This window comes from Dromiciops gliroides, chromosome 3 (genome assembly GCF_019393635.1).
Source record: "Dromiciops gliroides isolate mDroGli1 chromosome 3, mDroGli1.pri, whole genome shotgun sequence".
Lineage (NCBI taxonomy): Eukaryota > Metazoa > Chordata > Mammalia > Microbiotheria > Microbiotheriidae > Dromiciops > Dromiciops gliroides.
Genome location: NC_057863.1, coordinates 2,312,625 through 2,336,937, shown reverse-complemented (window position 1 = coordinate 2,336,937; position 24,313 = coordinate 2,312,625). Strand labels below are relative to the sequence as shown.

The 24,313-nt window shown below is 41.6% G+C and overlaps 1 protein-coding gene across 32 annotated transcripts in view; it reads left to right on the top strand.

Annotated features, from left to right (window-relative positions):
- Nucleotides 1-24,313, top strand: part of DLG1 (discs large MAGUK scaffold protein 1) — a 223,962-nt gene that overhangs the window by 137,579 nt on the left and 62,070 nt on the right. For all 32 annotated transcript variants that reach the window (XM_043994514.1, XM_043994505.1, XM_043994504.1 and 29 more), the window contains 2 exons: nucleotides 15,429-15,479; nucleotides 23,118-23,242. In XM_043994514.1, the coding sequence (XP_043850449.1) occupies nucleotides 15,429-15,479; nucleotides 23,118-23,242 (176 nt within the window). The remainder of the gene's footprint in view (nucleotides 1-15,428; nucleotides 15,480-23,117; nucleotides 23,243-24,313) is intronic.

Sequence of the window (24,313 nt, the reverse complement as noted above, 5' to 3'; positions counted from 1 at the left end):
TCTCGAAACTGGGAATAAAGGAAATTAGGCTCCCTTCATTTAGGAAAAAAGTAAGATTTGCCTTTACAGTCAGTGTCATGTGTGGAATGGAGAATTGGGCATGTTTATGGGCAGTAGGGAAGGAGCCAGCAGAGAGGGAGACGTTAAAAATAAGTGGCAGAGTGGGGATGACAGAGGGGACAATCTATTGGAAAAGACAGAATTGAATAGGATCACTTGAGCAGATAGAGGGGTAAAGCCACTTAATCATGCGAGACAGGGGAGGAAGAGAAGGGGCAGGTGTCTGATGGGAAATGAGGATGAGGGGAGAAGGGGAAGCTCATGGCGAATGACCTCCTTTTTTTCTGTTAAATATAAAACAAGAGACTCAGCTGGGAGAGGGGGAGCTATGGAAGATTTGAGGAGGGACGAGGAGGTTTGGAAGAGTCTCGGTAGAAAGTGATTGGCAAACTCATGAGAGGTGGGCAAAAGGATTGCCTAGCACCAGTGAGGCCCCAAGTAAGGCTATAAAACCTCTATTTGTAGCGGACCCAGTTAGAATGGTTGTGTGGTTTTCTCCATCTTCAGGCAGTGGCATGTGTGTAGGAGTGGAAACGATGTGTGGTGGAAGTGATCCACGGCTGGAGCACGGCTGGGCATAGATGGGGATACGAGGAGGGGGGAGAGATTCAAGAGAGAAGGACAGTTGAGGGTGGGACTGGTGTTGACCAAAGGGTGAAGATGGGGAGAAGAAAGAGGGACAAGTACAGGGAAGATGGCCTGGGAAAGAACTGAGGGGTCAAGGGTCTGGAGGTCACAGTGAGGAGGAAGAGAGTAGGGTTCTATAAGGGAGGGCTAAGGAAGAGGTGAAAAGCCAACAGATGGTGGTTGGATACAGAGATGTCAGAATTCTTGAACCTGGAGGTGGTATATCTGTGGGTGATGGCAAAATGCAAAGTGTGACCCTCTTTGTGTGTGGTTGAGGTGGGGTGGAAGAGTAGATCCTGGGAGTTGAGTGGTCAGGGTTAGATTTGAGTGAGAGTCATCATCCCTTAGTAGAGAGGCAGGAGTTGGGAAGGAGAGAACAGCTACCAGGACTCTGATTGGGTAGTAAAGAGGAATGGCAGAGAGGTCACTGAGTGATGGAGGAAGGAGCAGAGCCTGGAAGTGGTGATGGGCAGCAAGGAGGATTCCTGCTCCCCTACCTTGACTGGTGAGCCAGCAAGAGTGAAGGGATGGGGGGCAGGTAGGTGGCGCAGTGGATAGAGCACTGGCCCTGGAGTCAGGAGTACCTGAGTTCAAATCCGGTCTCAGACACTTAACACTTACTAGCTGTGTGACCCTGGGCAAGTCACTTAACCCCAGTTGCCTCACTAAAAAAAAAAAAAAAAAAAAGAGTGAAGGGACAGCTAGTATTGGAGAGGGAGGCCAGGGGAGCCATGTTTTGGTAAGAGCTAGTAAATGGAAGGAGTCTAGAGGGGAATAACTTGAAGATAAAGGGAAGTTTGTTGTCTGTGAAACAGACATTTTTGAGGGCACAGTGGAAGGGTTGGGTGGAATTAGGATTAAGATTTTGGGGTAGAAGGATTGAGGGAGATGAGAATGAGGAATCATTGGTGTAGGGGACGTGGAATGAGGTTTGGATAATGATCTAAAGCAGGATGTTGTTTTTTTCAACTTTGTCCACTTTCGACCCCTTCTCACCTGAGAATTTTTGTATGCAACCCTGGGGATATAGGTACATAATATAGTTATACAGAACCTTTTACTGTTTCCAAAGTTTTTGTGACCCCCACATTCAGTTGCACGACCCCTTTGGCGGTTGCGACCCTAAGTTTAAGAAGCTAGATCCAAAGGAGTTCAGAGTCCCTGAGATGTGAAAGGTATGTCTGTGTATGAGAATATTCATCCTTGCATGGAAGGTGCCACTTCTCTACCCTCAAAAAAGAGGTGTTATACCTTTTTTTTTTTTTTTTTGGCAGGGCAATGAGGGTTAAGTGACTTGCCCAGGGTCACACAGCTAGTTAAGTGTCAAGTGTCTGAGGCTGGATTTGAACTTAGGTCCTCCTGAATCCAAGGCCAGTGCTTTATCCACTGCGCCACCTAGCTGCCCCCTGGTGTTATACCTTTGACCACTTATCTATTAGAGAATGACTCTGTGTGTGTGTGTGACATTTATATGTCTTTTTCTTATTCAACTGCTTCTTGTCTAGTCCTAGAGGTGTTCATTTTCTCGTACAGAAGCTTTTCAGTTTCATATAATTAGTTCTTTTTATCTTTTGTAATTGCCTTCTATCCTTTGGTAAAGGATACTTACCCTTTCTGTGTTTATTAAAATTATCTGCTCTGCTTTTCTTCTCATTTCTCTAATGGTATGATCTTTGATATTAAGGTCCCATATCTATTTAGAATATATTGTGGAATATGATGTTAGGTGTTGATCTCTGTCTAAAATCTGCCAGACTGCTTTCCACATTTCCCAGCAGTTTGTGTCAAATAATCTAAAAGTCTTTCCTTTTATTTATTTATATTTTCTGGTTTATTGGCCACTGATGATACCATCTCTTTCAATATTTTCACATCTACTTTTGGAATTTCTAACTGGAAAAAAAGAGGTTGAAAAAAGTGCCCTCACGAAAACCTTTATGGTATCTATGAAACACAGGGTCCATTCCACTCAGGCAGTCATGGAAGCTTATTTCAACGGAGTAACAAGATTGTTGGAGGGTTTAGATCACATGACCGACAGATAGACATGACTTTACTGAACAAAACCAGTTGATATTGTCATTGTGGTACTGGCTGTTGGATTTGGAGACTGTACTTTCATGAAAAGCAGTTACCTTCATGTGGAGGTGAGGAGCCAGAGTGAAAGGAAAAGCCCCCCCGCCCCAGCCCCAAACTCAACCAATAATATCTTAATAAAATGCTGAGTTCTGTGCATTTGTCTTTTAGAAGTGGAGAGGCCTTTGAAGGTAGGCGACTGGGTATTCTTAAGGACCCCAGACTTGCTGTTTATTGAAAATTATGTGAATAAACAGAAAATGCAACACATTCTTTCAGGTGACCCAAATTTAGCCACTGCTGCATGTCTAGCAAACCAGCATGAAGTGCCTAGAATTATCCATAACAAGCTTGCTGTTTTACACCAACTGATGGATAATAATCCTTGTATTAACAAAAACAGAACTCAAAATACATTTGAAAATCCAGTAGACTGTACTGAAACTAGGCTCCTTGCTAGACCCTTGTATCCATAATTACCTTATTTCTGCTTTGTCTATGCCTTCTTTATCTGTACGTCTGTCTGTGTGTTTGATGTTCATGTTGTCATGCCTTGACAGCAGGGATGATTCCATTCTTGTCTTTGTACATAGCTGCACAGCTGCAAAGCTGTGCATCATGCTTCAAAACATCATCAAAGACAGCTGCACTCATGTCCCGGGGCCAGAGGGCAAAACGGACTTGGAAAGAAATCCCAAAATGAAAACTCCACCAAGGAACATTAACTGAAAAACCCGAGACTTAAGACAATGCCCCCTTCACCCTGGGAACAGAGCCCAACTTTAACATAAAGTGAAAAATGATTTCATTAACAAGAGAGGTAGACAAAGACTTAGGGAAAGATATGAAAGCAATGAAGAAAATCATGAAAAAAGAGTCAAGGGCTTGGTAAAGGAAGCACCAAAAAGCAATACTGAAGAAAATAATACCTTAAAAAACAGAATAGGCCAAATGGTAAAAGACAGAGAAAAATTCACTGAAGAAAAGAAATTGGGCAAGTGGACATGACTCGATGAGCTATCAAGAAGGAGTCAAACAAAATCAAAAGAATGGGGGAGAAATAGAAGAAAATGTGAAATATCTCATTGGAAAAACAACTGACCTGGAAAAGAGATTGAGGAAAGATAAGTTAAGAATTATTGGACTAGCACTTCCAGTACCAAGGTGGCACCATGAGGAAGGAACTCTGAAGGTCTCCCAAATTTCCCCTGCAGACCAATAGAAAACTGCCTTAGAATTGTTCCAGAAGCAGGGAAGCAGGGAAGCAGCTTACCAGCCTGGCAGGAAAACTCTGTCTTACCTGGATGGGAGGGAAGTAAGGTCCAAGAGCAGCAGCACCTGGGCTCACGGTAGGGAGCCTAATGCAGGGTTCTAAACCTTAGGCAATCCACTAGTGAGGTCCTGCCTTCCTATAAACTAGTAGCCCTTAGGCAAGTGAGCAGTCTGGGCAGCATAGCAAGGACCCTCACCAGCCACCTCATCCCCAGCATGAACCACCAGGGAGGCCTTGACCCTATTGCTGACCAGCAGTGAAGTCGCACCCAAAGTTGGCCAATAGTAGGATCCTGCCCCTGGGGCCTACCAGCAGAGAGACTCTTTTTCCATAGCAAAGCAGCAGCAGAGGGCTCCAACCCTCGGGCAGATTTGCAACAGAATGATTTCTCCAGGTCCTGCTAGCAGAGAAGCCCTGTTAACACAGCAACCCAGCAGCAGGGCAGCACCCCTTGGGCAGACCAGCAACAAGATTCCCCTCTCCAGGGCCAGTCACCAAAAAAGACTGTTAACTATACCAACCCAGCAGCACCCCTGGAGAAGGCCAAAAGGACGGAGTAAACCTCTGCCCAGTACCAGTCAGAAGGGACCCCGGCCCTCCAGAGAAAGCAGGTGACTAAGCCCTGAAGCCCAGTGAAAGCCACCAGGAAGACCTAGAGCCTCAGCACAAAAACTTGGGACAGTGGAAGAATAGATCTCAACTCTCTGATAAAAACACCACATCACATAAAAGACATAAAAATGAGCAACAATGACAATAACAACAAAAAGCTTGACTATCTAAAGTTGCTATGGTGATGGGAAAGATCAGGGCATAAACTTAGAGAAGGCCAATAGTACCAAAATGGCTGCAGGTGAAGCTTCAAAGAAGAAATGTAAATTGATCTCAGGCTCAAAAAGAATTCCTGGAAGAGCGTTAAAAAGACTTTAAAAAACGAATTAGGGGCAGCTAGGTGGCGCAGTGGATAGAGCACCGGCCCTCGAGTCAGGAGTACCTGAGTTCAAATCCGGCCTCAGACACTTAACACTTACTAGCTGTGTGACCCTGGGCAAGTCACTTAACCCCAATTGCCTCACTAAAACAAACAAACAATCACAAAACAAATTAGAGAAGTAGAAGAAAAATTGGGGAAAGAAATGAGAATAATGCAAGAGAATCATGAAAAAAGAGTCAAGATATACAAAAATTTACTGAGGAAAATAACTCCCCAAAACCCAGAATTAGCCAAATGGTAAAGGAAGTACAAAAGGTCATTGAATAAAATTATTCTTTAAAAATTAGAATTGAACAAGTGGAAACTAATGACTCTGAGACATTAAGATATAATAGAACAAAATTTTTTAAGGTTTAAAAAAAAAACAGAAGAAAATGTGAAATTTCTCATTGGGGGAAAAAACTGACCTAGAAAATAGATCCAGGAGAGATAATATAAGAATTATTAAATTACCTGAAATCCATGATTAAAAAACAAAAACCTGGACAATATCTTTCAAGGAATTATCAAAGAAAACTGCCCTGATATATTAGAACCAGAAGGCAAAATAGAAATTGAAAGAATCCACTGATCACCACCTGAAAGAGCACAAAATGGAAATTCTCAGGAACATCATAGCCAAATTTCAGTGCTCACAAATCAAGGAGAAAGTGTTGCAAGCAGCCAAAAAACCCCCCAAAACACCCAATTCAAATATTGTGGAGCTACAGTCAGAATTATACAGGATTTGATGGCTTCCACGTTAAAGAACTGCAAGGCTTGGAATATGATATACTGAAAGGCAACAGAGTTAGGTTTATAACCAAGAATCCCTACCCAGCATAAATTGAATATAATGTTTCAGGGGAGAAAATAAACATTTAATGAAATAGAGGACTTTCAAGCATTTCTGATTAAAAGGTCTGAGCTGAATAAAAAAATTGACCTCCAAATACAATACTCAAGGGAAACATGAAAAGGTAAAAAAGGAACAAGAAAGAAAAACTGTAAGAAGTTCAGTAAGGTTAAACTGTTTATATTTCTATATGATGATAATATTTTTAAGTCTTAACTTTATTATAAAAGTAATTAGAAGTATATGTAGAGGGACAGCTAGGTGACACAGTGGATAAAGCACCGGCCCTGGATTCAGGAGTACCTGAGTTCAAATCTGGCCTCAGACACTTGACAGTTGCTAGCTGTGTGACCCTGGGCAAGTCACTTAACCCCCATTGCCCCGAAAAAACAAAAAACAAAACAAAACAAGAAAAAGAAGTATATGTACACAGAGGATGTGTTTATAAAATGGGGGACAAAAACAAAATAAAGGTTTAAAAAACAAATTGCCTGGAAGAAGGGGGGTGTTGAATGGGGTAAATTGTCCCACAAAAAAAAAAGAGGCATGAAAGAACTCTTACACTGAAGGGGGAGGACAAGGGAGGTGGGGTGCCAGGCAAAGATTAAACCTCATTCTCATTAAAGTTGGCTCAAAGGGAATAACATAAACACTCAGTTGGTTATAGAAATCTGTCTTACCCTATAACTATAAGGAAGTAGAAAAGAGACAGGGATAATAGAAGGGGGAGGGGGGACTGATAAAAGGGGCTATTGGGTGAGGTGGTGATCCAAAGTGAAATGCTTGTCAGGAGGGAAGGGGGGGGAGGGTAAGAGTGGGGGGGGGGGACAATGAACAGGTGAAAAATAGCATGGAGAGAAATAGTTATCATAACTATAAATGTGAATGGGATGAACTTCACCCATTAAATAGAAGCAGATAGCAGAATGGATTAAAAACCAAAATCCTACAATGTGTTTTATTGTTGTTTTGTTTTTTGTTTTTTGTTTTTATAAGAAACACATTTGAAGCAGAGAGATACCGGGTAAACATAAGGGGTTGGAACAGAATCTGTCATGCCTCAGCTGAAGCAAAGAAAGCAGGGATAGCAATCATGATTTCAGACAAAGCAAAAGCAAAATAGATCTAATTAAAAGAGTTAAAAAAGGAAACTATATCTTGCCGAAAGGTACCATTGATAGTGAAGTCTTATCAATACTTAACATATATGCACCAAATGGCATAGCATCTAAATTTTTGAAGAAGTTGGATGAGTTACAGGAGGAAATAGATAATAAAACTACAGTAGTGGGGACCTTAACCTTCTCCTGTCAGAACTGGATAAATCTAACCAAAAAATCAACAAGAAAGAAGTTAAGGAAATGAATAAGATTCTGGAAAAGTTAGATAGTTTAGATAGTTAGAAAGTTTCTCTCTGGAGAAAATTGAATGTGAATAGAAAGAAATTTACCTCCTCAGCATTGGACCTACATAAAAAGTGACCACATAGAGGCAGCTAGGTGGCGCAGTGGATAGAATAGCACAGGCCCTGGATTCAGGAGGACCTGAGTTCAAATCCGGCCTCAGACACTTTACACACTTACTAGCTGTGTGACCCTGAGCAAGTCACTTAACCCCAATTGCCTCACCAAAAAAAAAAAAAAAAAAAGTGACCACACAGTAGGACATAAAAACCTTACAGCCAGATTCAGAAAAGTAAACACATCCTTTTCAGATCATAAGGCAAAACCCCCCCACAAAACCACAAAAAAACCCATTCAATAATGTACAATTGAAGGAGAGGTTAAAAATTAATTGGAAATTTAAAAATTTGATCCTAAAAAACAATTGATGATTTCATTTTTAAAAAAGATAATGATGACACAATATATCAAAATTTATGAGATGCAGTCAAAGGGGATCATTTATATCCCTAGCTGCTAACATCAATAAAATAGAGAAAAAGCAGATTAATGAAGGAGGCATGCAACTAAAAAGAAACCTAGAAATTGAGCAAATTAAAAATCCCCAATTAAATGCCAAATTGGAAATCCTGAAAATCAAAGGAGAGATGAATAAAATTGAAAGTAAGAAAGCCATTGAATTAATAAATAAAACTAGAAGCTGATTTTATGGAAAAAACCCAATAAAATAGATAATCCATTGGTTAATTTGAGCAAAAAAAAAGGAAAGAAGAAAACCAAATTACTAGTATCAAAAATTAAAGGGATGGGGTCAGCTAGGTGGCGCAGTGGATAGAGCACTGGCCCTGGAGTCAGGAGTACCTGAGTTCAAATCCAGCCTCAGACACTTAACACTTACTAGCTGTGTGACCCTAGGCAAGTCACTTAACCCCAATTGCCTCACTAAAAAAAAAAAAAAAATTAAAGGGATGAACTCAACACCAATGAAAAGGAAATTTAAGACAATTGTTAGGAACTGTTTTGCCCAATTATATGCCAATAAATTTGACAATCTAAAAGAATTGGATGAATGTCTACAAAAATATAAATTATCCAAATTAACAGAAGAAAAAATAAAATACTTAGCCCAATTTTAGAAAAAGAAATTGAAGAAGCCATCAATCAACTTCCTAAGAAAAAATCCCCAGGACCTGATGGATTCACAAGTGAATTCTACAAAAGATTTAAAGAACAATTAATCCTGATACTAAAAAAATTATTTGAGAAAATGTTAAAAATTAATCCTACCAAATTCCTTTTTTACTAGACAAATATGATGCTGATACCCAAACCAGGAAGAGCCAAAACAGAGAAAGAAAATTATAGACCAATTTCCCTAATGAATATTGATGTAAAAGTTTAAATAAAATACTAGCAAAGAGATTACAGCAATACATCACAAGTATCATACACTATGAATAGATGGGATTAATACCAGGAATGCAGGGCTGGTTCAGTATTAGAAAATATATCAGCATAATTGACTGTATCAATAGCAAAACCATCAGAAATCATGATTATCTCAATAGATGCAGAAAAAGCCTTTGAGAAAATACAGCATCTATTCCTATTAAAAACACTAGAGAGGACGCAGCTAGGTGGCGCAGTGGATAGAGCACCGGCCCTGGAGTCAGGAGTACCTGAGTTCAAATCCAGCCTCAGACACTTAACATTTACTAGCTGTGTGATCCTGGGCAAGTCACTTAGCCCCAATTGCTTAAAAAAAACAAACACTAGAGAGCATGGAAATAGATGGAACTTACCTTAAAATAAGCAATATTTACCTAAAACCATCAGTGAGCATTTTCTCTAATGGGGATAAACTAGAAGCCTTCCCAGTACAATCAGGGGTGAAGCAAGGAGGTCCATTATCACCTCTATTATTTAATATTGTACTAGAAATGTTAGCTATATCAATAAGAAAAGAAAAAGAAATTAAAGGTAATAGAATAGGTAATGAAGAAACAAAACTATCACTCTTTGCAGATGATATGTTATGCTTAGAAAATCCTAAAGAATCAACTAAAAACTACTTGAAATTATTAACAAATTTAGCAAAGTTGCAGCACACAAAATAAACCCACATAAATCATCAGCATTTCTATATATTACCAACAAAGTCCAACAACAACAGAAAGAGAAATTCCATTTAAAATAGCTATGAACAATATAAAATACGTGGGAGTCTACCTGACAAAACAAACCCAGGAACTGTATGACCAGAACTATAAAATAATTCTCACACAAATAAAGTCAGATCTAAACAACTGGAAAATTATTAATTGCTTATGGCTAGACTGAGCCAATATAATAAAAATTACAATCCTAATAAATTTTTTTAATGCCATACCAATCAAACTATCAAAAATTTTATAGGTCTAGAAAAATAATAAGAAAATTCATCTGGAAGAACAAAAACTCAAGGATATCAAGGGAATCAATGAAAAAATTCAAAAGAAGGTGGTGTAGCCATACCAGATTTCAAACTGTATTATAAAGCATTAATTATCAAAACAGTCTGGTACTGGCTAAGAAATAGAGAGGTGGATCAGTGGAATAGAATAGGGATGTAAATCTCTATAAATCACTATAGTGTGATTATAGTAATCTGGTATATGACAAACTCAAAAGATCTAAGCATTTTGACTGAAAACTCATTATTTGACAAAAATTGCTCAGATAACTGGAAAACAGTATGGCAGAAACTAGGTATAGACTAACATCTCACACCATATTCTAAAATAAGGTCAAAATGGGTACACAATTTACACATAAAGGGTGATACCATAAGCAGATTAAGAGAGCATGAAATAATATATCTGTCAGATTTATGAACAGAGGAAGAATTTAGGACCAAAGAAGATATAGAGAGCAAAACAAAATGCAAAGTAGACAATTTTGATTATGTAAAATTAGAAAGATTTTGCCCAGCCAAAATTAATGTAACCAAGATTATAAGGGAAGCAGAAAACTGGGAAAGAATTTTTGTACCAAATTATCTCTGATAAATTCCTTATTTCTCATATATAGAGAACTGAGTCAAATTTATAAAAATACAAATCATTCCTCAATTGATAAATGGTCAAAGGATATGAACAGGCAGTTTTCAGACAAAAAATTCAGAGCAATCTTTAATCATGTGAAAGAATGCTCCAGATTACTATTGATCAGAGAAATGCAAAATAAAACAACTCTGAGGTATCACCTCACACCTATCAGAGTGGCAAATATGACAAAAAAGAGAAATATTAGATGTTGGAGGGGAACACAGATAATAATCTACTTGTCATGGAGTTGTGAATGGATCCAATCATTATGGAGAGCAATTTGGAACTATACCCAAAGGGCCACAAAACTGTGCGTACCCTTTGATCCAGCAATACCACTGCTAGATTTATATCTCAAAGACATCCCCCAAAAGAGAAAAAGACCTATTTTTACAAAAATATTTCTTTTTTTAAAAAACTACTTGGGGGGGGGGCGGGGGGATTGGGGCAGTGAGAGTTAAGTGACTTGCTCAGGGTCACACAGCTAGTAAGTGTCAAGTATTTGAGGCCGAATTTGAACTCAGGTCCTCCTGAATCCAGGACCCGGTGCTTTATCTAGTGCGCCACCTAGTTGCCCCTACAAAAATATTTCTAGTAGCTCTTTTTGTGGTGGCAAAGAATTAGAAATCAAAGGAATGCCCATCCATCGGGGAATGACTAAACAAGCTGTGGCATATGATGGTGATGGAATATTATTGTGCTCCTCCTCCATTTGTCTCAGTTATTGGGGAAAAACCCAGTAGTTACTTGTATTTTGTCAATAATTGCATATGAAATATACAGAAAAGATTTTTATATAGAGTGAATAAAAAGTAATCTCTGAGGAAAGACACTAGCCACCACGAGCCCAGGATCCGGATTGGGTGACAATTTGTTATAACTCTGCTAACTCCCCACCCTGACCAGCAGTCAGGGCTCTGTGCACAACCAGCACTTGAATGGTGGTCCAGGCAGAAGGAAGGGAGTCAGCATAAGGGAGTGAGGTCTCACTACCAGTCAGTGGAGGAGGACACTCCCTTCCTTCTGCTGACTTGACATTGAGGGTTAACTGACTTTCCCAGGGTCACAGGGCTAGTAATTGTTAAGTCACCCTGGGAGTGACGAGCTACTGGTGTCCCCATTTTATAGATGAGGAAACTGAGGCAAACAGGTTAAGTGACTTGTCTAGATACATGCAGCTACTAAGTCTTTAAGGCTTTTTGATCTCAAGGTTTCCTTTCTCTAGGCCCATCTCTCTATCCACTGAGCCACCTAAATGCTCTAAATTATGAACATTTCTCATTTCTTTCAAGTCTTTCCCCCCCAGTGCCTTCACTTGAAACCCCTCCTTGTACTTATCATCTGTATGTTTTTCTTTATTTCCATGTTGTCTCCCCTGGTAGAGTGTTTCCTCCTTGAGGCCTGGGACTGTTTCTGTTTTGTCTTTGTAGCGCCTGGCCCCCAGAGCGGTTTTTTGCATGTAGCAGGCACTTAATAAATGCTGATTGAGTGGCTCTAGACATTGACTTCTCTAAACTTGTTTCTCTCCCCCCCCCATTTATAAAATGAGAGCTTTGGTAGCACTTGCCTTAGAGAACCAAATGCAAAAAGTTGTTTCCCACACTTTAAGAAGCCTTGAATGGCATCATGTTCAGTATAGAAAAAGAGGTTGAAAAGTTGCTGTCTTTCCAGTGAAAGGTTACCAAGTATTGCCAGGCCCAAATCATGTGTTACCTAGCATGTGACTTGGCGAGGTGGGTGTCCTCACTGCTGCCTATATGTATTGGAACCATTGGAACCACTGTAGAAATGGGACTGGATTTCTAATTCTTAAGGCAACATGGTTCCCTGCACATAGTAGGTGCTTCTACTAAACTAAATCCATCTTAGGCTTGTTGCCATTTTGGAAAGGAATAAAGATAGGTCTTTCATCTGCTCATTTCTTTTAGAGGATGAGCAGATGAGAATATCGAATTTCAGAATGAATTTCCATCCCCGAGTCTGAGAGATCAGTCATGAGGAAGGAATCCTGTTTAGAAAGCTGAACTGAAAGGAGAGTGTGGCATGGATCCGAGGTTGACCTTGCTCGTACCTACATAAATTCTGGAGAGTGAGCTAACTGAAAAACTGCTGATGAGAAGCTCGGGAGTCATTACTTTTTAAGATAGTGTTTCAGTGGTTCATGAGGTCATGAATTTCTCTTCTCCCTCTTCTGCCACCCCTTTTAAGAAGACCATAGTAGGGGCAGCTAGATGATGCAGTGGATAGAGCACTGGCCCTGGATTCAGGAGGACCTGAGTTCAAATCTGGCCTCAGACACTTAACACTTACTAGCTTGTGTGACCCTGGGCAAGTCACTTAATCCCCATTGCCTCACTAAAAAAAAAGAAGACCATAGTAAAAACAGGGTAAGAAGCAGCCTACTGTGCACACAGACCTGGAAGCCAGGAGCTCATCCTGAATGGAGAGCCCTGGGCAAGTCCCCTAACCTGTGGGCTGCGCTCAGAGATGAGCAGACTCAGTGTCCTGCCAAGGAAACCTAGTGGTCAGTCCCCATTATGTATTAAACACTCAGTTTGCATCTTCCATACTTGACTGGAACCAGGCCTTAGCTTTGGATTGGTTTCTCTAATGTTTGCAGTAAGAGTATTTGAGTGTGAATAGTTTCCCATTTAAAAACAAACTCCCTGCTCTGCCTGACTTGTGACCTTGTGCAGGTCATTGCCAGCCCAGGAGCTCACCTAAGCAGAATTGTCTTCTTGGCCGCACCGCGCCTGTCGCCTTCCGACAGTTATCTCTAGAATGAAACCTCCCATGACAGTTCTCCTGGGATCCTGCAGTTGTACAGTTTTCTCTTTACCCACAGTCCTTTTTTCTACCTTGTCCTTTGTCTCACTTGGCCTGAGCCCGTCATTCATTCTGACTGTGACCTCCAGTCTTTTTGCTCCTCCCTGACCTTCCATTCCTTCCTCCATCTTTTCTGCTCCTGAGAATGGACTATTAGAGAGCTCGCATGGGTGCGGCTTCAGTACAGACTTTGCTTTTATTTCTGCCTGAGGTTATTGTAAACCTGCTGCTCGACCCATAAATAGCCTCTGCTCCCTTTTTTTTCTCACGGTCTTCCATGGCGAGCCATGCTTAATCTCTTTTTGAGCATACAGAGGCACAGCTGGGTGGTACCGTCGGCAGTGCCCTGGGCCTGGAGTCCAGAAGATCCGAGTTCAGATGTGGCCTGGGCAGGTCACTTCCCCTCTGTTTACCTCAGCTTCCTCATATCTAAAATGAAGATCATCACAGCAGCCAGGTCCCAGGGTCACTGTGAGGATCCAAGGAGATACTGTGTGTATGACCCGGCCTCTTTTAGATAGTCAGTGTTTCCTTCCCTTGGCGCATCTCCCCTCCCACTCTGTATTCCCCTGGGTTATAGTCATCTTCATTGCTAAGGTGTACACCTCTGCTCAGGCCTTTTATCCCCTCCTTCCCCATCATGGTTCTTTGTCCTTCATTCCCAAAGAAGACCATCACATCAGGGGAATGTCTTGACTTGCACTGAATTGGATTTAAGTGAGGGAGGACTGTGTCTCCAAACTCCCTCTATCCTCCAGAGCCATCTGGGTCCAGTGGCGAGATGTAGATCAGTACAACTGAAGATGTCTCCAGATGTCGTAAGGAGATTGAGGTTAAGTTATTTGCCTAGGGTGTTTCTCACCTCTCAGGTGAGATTTGAACTCAGGTCCTCCTGACTCCAAGGCCGGTGCTCTATCCACTGCACCACCTGGCTGCCCCTCTTCCCCCACTCTCTCACGTTAACCCTTATCACCACTCTCCCCAATAGAAAGGCACATCTTTCTACCTTATCTCCATTTTTTGTACACTCACAGTGATCTCAGCATCTTTTGTGGATTCAGTTATTGTACTCAACCCGATAACCATCTGTCTCTTGGACTGTCTGGGGCTCCACCTGTCCAAAATTACTTGTTGATTTCCCCAAAAACCAAGGGTTCCCTATTTTCATTGAAGGCCCTAATGTCATTCGAGTTATTTACATTGTACAATCTCCCAGTCACCCTTTACTAGTGTTTCTTTCCTCCTCTTCTCACCTTCATAGACTTGTCGCTTCTGCTCCCACAAAATCTCTCACATTTGTACCCTCCTTGCCACCACCCTCATCTAGGCCTCTTGTCTGGATGATGGCAGTGGGCCCAGAAGGCTTTGCCCTGCATCTAGTTTCTTCCCTCCCCAATCCTCAGCCACATGGCTGCCAAATTGATATTCCCAAAACATCAACTGACCTTATCATATACCTAATTAAAACATCTTCGTTGATTCCCTGTTAATCTTTAGTAGAAGATAGAAAGGAATCTTCCTAGAATTTCAAGCTCTCTAAAATCTGTCCCCTGCCTCCCTCTACAGTCTCTTGGTCCACATTGTTGCCTTTCTCATACCCCTCACCCCCCTTCCCTGTGCCCCATCTGGGACATTCTGCCTCATCTTGTGCCTCCTCTTTTGAACAGGCACCCATCTCCACTGCCTCTAGAAATTGCTCCCTTTCCTAGAAGCACAGCATAGATGGGCGTCCCCTCTACACCATCCCCCTCCCCCCCCCTGCCATGGAGGAAGCATATTTTTAGTATCCCACTGATTAGTTCTCACTTCCCCTTGATTTGGTTTCTACATTCCTGCGGTGTGCTTAATATTGAATTGTACACACTGTGTCTGTGTGTCTGTACACGTACATAGGTGCACACATCACTTCTTCCTCTCTCCAGGTGGATGTAAGGAAGCTCCTTGGAGTCAGAGCCTGATCACTTCTTTGGGCACATGTCTCTAAGGCCTCCTTACTGACTGAGACTGAGTAGATGCCTTACAAATGTTTAATCACTTGAATTAAAAATCAGGCTTTTGAATTATCTTTATAGTTGTACCGTATTTGCAGTATACTTAACCATTTATTAGTTATGTCCCTTTTCTGATATGCATTAAAAATCATATTCTGGTTGTTTTATTAGATGTGTTTTTATTATTATTTAATTGTTAATCACATTTGTGAAAAAATCTTTGCCATTTCTAAATGCCCTTCTTCTCTCCACATTAGGTCAATGGTACAGATGCAGATTATGAATATGAAGAAATCACACTGGAACGGGTAAATACATGTTAATTGACCTCATTTGCTTTGTGCTCAAATCTGTTGTTTTTAATAAGAATTTGTTTTCAAAAATAACTTTTAGCCTGGCTATCTGTTCTAATTAACATAGAATTGAAAGAAAAAGATCTTTTGAAAAGGTCTCAATAGTGGTATCTTTCGTTAAAAGCACATACACAAGGGAGCAGCTAGGTGGCACAGTGGATAAAGCACTGGCCCTGGATTCAGGAGTACCTGAGTTCAAATCTGGCCTCAGACACTTGGCACTTACCAGCTGTGTGACCCTGGACAAGTCACTTAACCCCCATTGCCTCCAAAAAAAAAAAAAAGCACATGGATCTACTCTGTTTATTTAGTCTATAATAGTTTTTTGTTAAGTAATTAAAAATAGTAAATGAAACCAATAATTCTTAAGGGACAAGGAATGGGCATTTATTTGTTTTACCTTTCAATGTAGCTTATCTGATCTCAGCTGAAATTCATCAGGAAAAATGGAGACTCGTGTGATGACTTGTACCTACCTTTCATTAACTCTATAGAAGCAGTAAAAACTGTCATGGGGTTTCATTCTGGTCAAAAAGGAGATTAGACTGTTTGAAGAATCTTCTTAAAATTTCAGCTAATAGGGAAAGTCACACAGTAACACAACAGGATTATGTTTGAATTGCTCCAGACCTCTAAAAAGACAGGCAAAGGTGAAAGGGGCTGCCCCCCTTCAGCTGCCATGTTTGAGTAGATGCTCAGTGGCTTACTTGCCAGGTGTCTTTTGTTGGGGTGGGGGCCAGGGATAGTTGTAGGCCAGGTGGTCTCTGAAGTCCCTTCTATGGAACTCTGTGTTTCTTACGTTGTGTCCAAAGTATTCTCTCTGGGAGAAATTAAATGAATAATCTTGTTAGTTAGACTGTTCATGCCTCCATTATCTGGAGCTTTCAAAGAAATTAAAAAACAGTGTTAGCAAACAATTTTTTGGAAGCAGAGCCAAGATGGTGGAGTAGGAGCCAGTTGCCACCATGTTCCCTTCCACAAAACTCCCAAATGGTTCTAGAAAATGCTCTAGACTGAATCCTGATAGGGAAATCTAGAAGAAAAAATTATCAGTCATTTGTCTTGCCCAGCTCATCCTATGAAGAGGGGTAGGGCAGTGGAGACTGCAGTCAGGCCAGGAGCGTGTACAAGCGTCCATGCCAATGCCCTGGACAAGAGCTGGTCCCACATCCACACTTGGACAATGTGGTGGGGACAGGTGCTGACTGCCCAGCTGTGGATCACCAATCTAGGGCGGAGCAAGAAGGGGACCTGCAGTGAAGGTAGCATTCCGAGGTAGGAAAGCCTTGGGGGATGGACCGAGAAAAGAGGAAGTTCAGAAGCCAACAGCAGCAGCAGCAGCAGCGTGCCTTAGATCTTGGGCACAGAACAGGGTCTCATTGCCATCATATAGCCCAACCTGCAGAGGAACAAGCCAGGGCAGCAATGCCACACCAAAGGGGAACCTACAGGGGCAAATTCTAGCAGCTCCAACCCAAACTCAGATCAGAAACTTGCAGAGTCCAGGCCAAGGAGGCAGCAGTCAGACTTTGCCCTGGATCAGACTCCTCTGGCAGCATGGAAGGCTTACAGGTGCCCGTGTCCCTTAGAATAACACAACACTCAGTACTCCAAGAAAGCAGCAACAAGACCAGCTCAGACTTTCCTTCCAGAAGGTGAACATCAAGTCCTAACATCAAGCCCCAATTGTCAAAAAACAAACAAGAAGTCCCAACTTAAAGAGCTACTCTAAGGGCAGCTAGGTGGCGCAGTGGATAAAGCACTGGCCCTGGATTTAAGAGGACCTGAGTTCAAATCCGGCCTCAGACACTTGACACTTGCCAGCTGTGTGACCCTGGGCAAGTCACTTAACCCTCATTGACCTGCCCCGCCCCCTCCCCCCCAATTTTAAAGCTTTTCCACAAACAAAACTAATGTAACCAAGAATATAAGGGAAGCAGAAAACTGGGAAAGAATTTTTAAAACAAATATCTCTGATAAAGACCTCATTTCTCATATATAGAAAACTGAGTCAAATTTATAAAAACACAAGTCATTTCCCAATTGATAAATGGTCAAAGGATATGAACAGGCAATTTTCAGACAAAAAAAATCAGAGCTATCTTTAATCATATGAAAAAGTGCTCTATATCACTATTAATCAAAGAAATGCAAATTAAAACAACTCTGAGGTATCACCTCACACCTCTCAGAGTGGCAAATATAACAAAAATGGAAAATATTGGATGTTAGAGGGGATGTGGGAAAGCGGGGAAGCTAATCCAACTGTTGGAGTTGTGAAAAGATCCAACCATTCTGGAGAGCAATTTGGAACTGTGTCCAAAGGACTATAGAACTGTGCATACCCTTTGATCCAGCAATACCACTGCTAGGTTTATATCCCAAAGACATCCCCCAAAAGAGAAAAAGACCTATTTGTACATAAATATTTATAGCAGTTCTTTGTGTGGAAATCAAAGGAATGCCCATTGGGGAGGAGCCAAGATGGCAGAGGAAAGACATTAAACCCACAGGGCTCCTGATACAATCACCCCAAAAATAGCAATAAAAGAACCCTTGGGGCAGAAAAACACACAAAAATATGGGCTGAGAGTTTTCTCCAGCTATAGATAGATTTCAAGGGGCCGTGCTCAGCCACAAATAAAGCCTAACCCTGCAGTCAGGCCGACACACCAGACACCCACCAGAGGAATTTGCCCCAGTGCCTCTGAATTGACTGCAGCATAGGCGTCTTCTAGAACCAAGCGCATGGTCGGACTGAATGGCTGGCCTGGGGGGGTAAGTGCAGGGGTACCAGTGAACTGGGGGGAAGGATTCGACTGTCCCAACCCAGCGGGGAACCAGGAAGAAATCCTGAGCGGCGGGAGACCCAGGTGGGGGAGGGGAGCAGTCTCATCGGAAGCTGAGAACCACACCACAGAAAGCTTTGCTGGTTGGTTTCTTAGTAAAGTAGGCCTGAGGTTATCTCTGGACTTAAAAACAGACCAGGTGAGATTAAAGCCTGCCCCTCCTCAACCCAAAACACCTGGGACCCTCTGAAGCTGAGAACAGGAGTGGAGCCGAGAAGCAGCCCCACCCAGCCACCCACACCACCCTCCAGTGGAGAGTTTTAAATCAAATGAAAACAAGGCCAGGCAGGCTGAGAAGAAGCCCAACCATTGCCCGGGCCATGCTGTAGCTTGAACAGTGTGTCCTGGAGGCAGTGCCACACTTTAAGAAGGAGTTAAAAGCCAAGAAATAGTAAGCCAGGATGAGTAGGCAGAGAAAACAGAAGACCACTGAAAACTTCTTTGGGGGTAAGATAGACCACAGTACAACCTCAGAAGAAGAAGATAATAACAGGGTCAAAGCTCCAACATCCAAAGCTTCCAAGAAAAATATGAACTGGTCTCAGGCCATGGAAGCTCTCAAAAGGGACTTTGAAGAGAAAGTAGGAGAAATAGAAAGAAGATGTAGAGAAAAGGAGGAAAGAGTGGAAAGGGAAATGAGAGCGATGAAGGAGAGTCATGAGAAAAAAGTCAACCGTTTGAAAAGCCAAATGGAAAAGGAGATTAAAAAACTGTCTGATGAAAATAACTGCCTAAGAATTAGGATTGAACAAATGGATGCTAGTGACTTTATGAGAAACCAAGACACAGTAAAGCAAATCCAATTGAATGAAAAAATAGAGGGCAATGTGAAATATCTCCTTGGAAAAACAGCTGACCTAGGAAATAAATCTAGGAGAGATAATTTGAAAATCATTGGACTACCTGAAAACCATGACCAAAACAAAAGCTTAGACACCATCCTCCAAGAGATTGTGAGGGAAAATTGCCCTGATATTCTAGAAGCAGAAGCTAAAATAGAAATTGAAAGAATTCACCAATCACCTCCTGAAAGAGATCCCAAAAGGAAAAGCTCCAGGAATATCATAGCCAAATTCCAGAACTCACAGGTCAAGGAGAAAATATTGCAAGCAGATAGAAAAAAGGAATTCAAATACTGTGGAGCTCCAATAAGGATAAAGCAAGATCTAGCAGCTACTACATTTAAGGACCGAAGGGCATGGAATATGATATTCCAGAGGGCAAAGGAACTGGGACTTCAGCCAAAAATCACTTACCCAGCAAAACTGAGTATAATCTTTCAAAGCCAAAAATGGGATTTCAATGAGAAAGAGGTCTTTCACGCATTTGTGATGAAAAGACCTGAACTGAATGGAAAATTTGACTTTCAAATATAAGACCCTGGAGAAGCATAAAAAGGTAAATAGGAAAAAGACTTCATGAGGGATATTAAAAGATCAAACTGTTTACATTCCTACATGGGAAGATAATACTTTGAAATCATAAGAACTATCTCAGTAAGAAACTCAGAGAAGACACAGGTCTGAACTGAATATGAAGGGATGATATCTGTAAAGTATTTATGTTTTGTTCTTTGTAGGGCAGATAGGGTGGGGTGTCTTATGTCGGGCTGGACTTGGGCTTGGGGCCTCCTGGGTCCAGGGCTGGTGCTTTTTCCACTGTGCCACCTAACTAATCCATGATGACATCATTAAAATAGGGTTGAGGTGGAGGAGGAATAAATTGGGGGAGGGAGAAGGGGAGAGATGGTCTGGGGAGAGGTAGTTCACATGAAGGAAACAAGAAAGTTTATGGAGGAGAGTAGAAGAGGGGGAAGGAGTTGGGGAGTGAGTGAACCTTAATATCATCAGAATTGGCTCAAAGAAGGACTAACATACATACTCAAGTAGGTATAGTAATATATTTTTGCCCTGGTGGGGGGAGAAGGGAAAGAGGAAAGGGCAAATTGGGGGAGAGAGCAGTAAAAAGCAAAACACTTTCAAGGAAGATGAAGATGTTCTGCATTACTGCACCACTATGACATATTGAATTTCTTGATCTCATAGGGAGGATTGACGAGGGAGGGAGGAAGAAAAATTTAGAACACAGAATTAGCTCAGGGACCCTGATCTCACTGGAGTGGGCTCATGGAGGGAATAGCTTTCATACCCAATTGGGAGAAGCAATCTATTTAGCCCTGCAGGAAAGTAGGAGGGGAAGGGGATAAGGAAGGAAGGGTGAAAAAAAGGGAGTGCAGAGCGAGGGAGAGGATAGTCAGAAGTAAAACACTTTTGAGGAGGAATAGGGAAAAAGAAGATAGAGTAAATGTCATGGGAAGGGAATGGGATGGAGGGAAATAGTTATGATGATTGATTATAATGGCAAAACGTATGGTAGCTACTTTGCTGGGCTTTTATGAAGAAAACTCTCTGTCAAGCATAAGGTACTATATACAGGTTATGATGAACAGGATGCTATCAGAAAAACCTGGAAAGACTTATATGAACTGAAGCAGAGTCAAATGTACTGTATACAAAATAACAGCAATAGTGGGGGATGATCTGCTGGGAAGCATGTGGCTATTTTCAGCAAGGCAATGATCCAATATAACCCTGAAAGACTTCTGAAGATTGCAGCCCATCTGCAGAGAAAGAACTGATAGTATCTGAAAAAAGATGGAAACACATTTAAAAAAATTTTTTTTCTTTTCCTCTTTGACAATTCCTTAATCTGAAGTTTTGGTTTTTTGACTTTTTTCTCTCACAACTAGCTAATATGGGAATTTTTCCATAACAACTTATATATAACTTATTTTGAATTGTTGAGTTCTTGTGGGTGGAGGGTGGGAATGGAGGGGGGGAGAGAAATTGGAACACAAAGTTTTTTAAAAATTGATGTTAAAATTTTTTTTTACATATATTTTGGAAAATAAAATTCTATTCAAAGGAATGCCCATCAATTGGGGAATGGCTAGACAAGCTGTGGTATATGATGGTGATGGAATATTATTGTGCTCTAAGAAATGACAAGCAGGAGGATTTCAGAAAGGCCTGGAAAGACTTGTATGAACTGATGTAGAGTGAAGTGAGCAGAACCAAGAGAATGTTGTGCACAGAGACAGCAATATTGTTGGATGAAGAACTGGGAATGACTTAACTATTGTCAACAATACAATGATCTAAGACAATCCCAAATTACTCATGATGAAGCAGACTGTTCACCTCCAAAGAAAGAACTGATATTGATGGAACACAGACTGAAGCAGGCTGTTTGTCACTTTCTTTCATACTTTTTCCTCTTATTCAAGTGTTCTTGTACAAAATGACTAATATGGTAATGTTTTACATAATCGTATGTGTATAACCAATATCTGTTTGCTTACCACCTTAGGGAGGGATTGGGGAGGAAGGGACAGAGGGATAAAAATTGGAGCTCAAAACTGTAGATAAAAATGGTTATTACTTTTAAAAAAGAGAGAGAGAGGGATGAAGAACTTGACATATGATCTTCCAGAAGGCAGAGGGTGTGGACTTAGAACCAAGAATAACATACTCAGAAAAACTGAGTCTGATTCTATAGGGGAAGACATGGATCTTTAATGAAACAGATGACTTCTGAGCTGTTCCTGATGAAAAGTCCAGAGTTGTGTATAAATTCTAACATTAACCCAGTAGAGAAGAGAACCACTAAAAGGTCAACATGTGCGAACAGTTATAAAGGAATAAACAAGCATGAACTGCTGAGATTCAAATATGGAGACGTGATATGTGTGTCCCCTTGGATCCCTGTCATCAGGGTCATTGAAGGAGTCCAGGGACTGTTTTGGTTTTGTCAAGAGAAGGGAAGAGGAATACACTGGGGGTGGGGGGAGGGAAAGGAAGGTTAGGGGACAGTTCTCACATAATCAGGGTACAAAAGGAGGGAGGGGGAGCAGTTCACCCTTGCACCTCTCATCCGAAATGGTCAAAGGAGGGAAGAATGCAATTTGCACTCTTTCTCTCTCACTCTCCCTCCCCTCCCCGAGAGAGCGAGAGAGCGAGAGAGTGAGAGCGAGAGAGCGAGAGAGTGAGAGCGAGAGAGCGAGAGAGTGAGAGCGAGAGAGCGAGAGAGTGAGAGCGAGAGAGCGAGAGAGTGAGAGCGAGAGAGTGAGAGCGAGAGAGTGAGAGCGAGAGAGCGAGAGAGTGAGAGCGAGAGAGTGAGAGCGAGAGAGTGAGAGCGAGAGAGTGAGAGCGAGAGAGTGAGAGCGAGAGAGTGAGAGCGAGAGCGAGAGAGCGAGAGCGAGAGAGCGAGAGCGAGAGAGCGAGAGCGAGAGAGCGAGAGCGAGAGAGCGAGAGAGCGAGAGCGAGAGCGAGCGAGAGCGAGCGAGAGAGCAAGAGAGCACGCGTGCGAGCGAGGGCGCAGGAGGGGGATGGGGGGGAGGGAAAGAGAGGAGTTGGGTCCAGAAATACATTTCACACAACAGGAAATAGGAAGGAAAGTGGAGAAGAAAACTGGGGAAATTAGAGGGTAGATTAAGGGAGGGATTAGTCTTAAAACAAACTTTAAGCGTGCACAAAAATAGTTATGCTTTGGGGCATTTAGGTGGCACAGTGTAAACATAAAAACTACATAAAAAGACTTATTTCCCATGGTACTTTTCTTATTCTGTAGATGATTTTTTTCATCTATAAAACATAAATTTGTTTACTTTCAAATTTTTACATTACTAAATTTGATTAAGTTGTTTATAGCTGACTAGAATTTTCACTTTTTTTCTTTTCCCCAGGGCAATTCAGGGCTTGGTTTTAGCATTGCAGGGGGCACAGATAACCCACACATTGGAGATGACTCAAGTATTTTCATTACAAAAATCATTGCAGGGGGAGCAGCAGCACAGGATGGAAGACTACGGTATGTTGATTCTCCATGGAATAATGAATCTAGCTTCATTTTTTTGGTAGCATTAGAGATTTGAGTCAAATTTTATGCTTTTATTTTTCCTAAAGCAAATCTAGTCTGGTATAATTGGGAAAAGATTTATGGTTAAGAAGGGCTGTTGACATTTTCTCTTGATGGTTTGTAATGAATATTTAAATTGTAATTAGAATTTGACTGTCCAAATCCTGAATATATGTGGTTAAATTGCCAGAGTCAAGGCCCTTATTGTTGTCCACAGATCCTTGATCCCCATGCTCTTAAACCTTCTTTTGTCATGTGAGGTTGTTCCTATGATCTTATTTTTTATCTCTACATTAAATATTAAGTAATGTTTTGTTTTGGATATTTGCAGATAGTGTGTAACTAAGCATATGTCAAAGATCAAAACCAATGAATTATTTTGATCAAAAGCCTCATTCAGAGAAGTTACTTGGAGTAGCTGGGAGTAGCCGCAGTAGTCTCTTGGGAACTCTCATCCCATCCTTGCTTGAAGAAGAATCCCCCCACCTCACCCCCAACCATGGCTTCTGCTGTCTCCTGAGCAAGCCCTATCTACTTTGGGATTACTCTCATGGTGAAATTTCCTTAAAATCAGCCCTATATCTGCCTCTTTTCAAATTGTGCTCATGACTCCTTGTCCTGACCCTTTCTTGGTGACCCAACAACCGTTAAAATACTTGCAATTCTCTTTTGTGCCTGCCTCTGTGTTGATCTTCTCTTGTCCCTTCAGCTGACCTTCATATGCTGCACAGGTCCCCCTCTCAACTCCCCTTCCAGGTTGCCTGCCTCTGGGCATTCTCCATTCATTAGGTGTCTCTCAGAACTGGGCACAATCCTCCAGATGCCATTGCCTCCCTAGTCCTGAACTTTAACACATATGCAACGTAGCCTGAAATGACATTAGCCCTTTTGGTGAGTCATTCACTTGGCAGTGTGCCATGTCAGCTTTAGGTGGTGTGCTACATAACCGCGCCTCTGCCACTTATACTTGTGCTGATGATTTGGGGGATGGGACAGATTGGGCTTCAGTGAATTGCTCAAGGT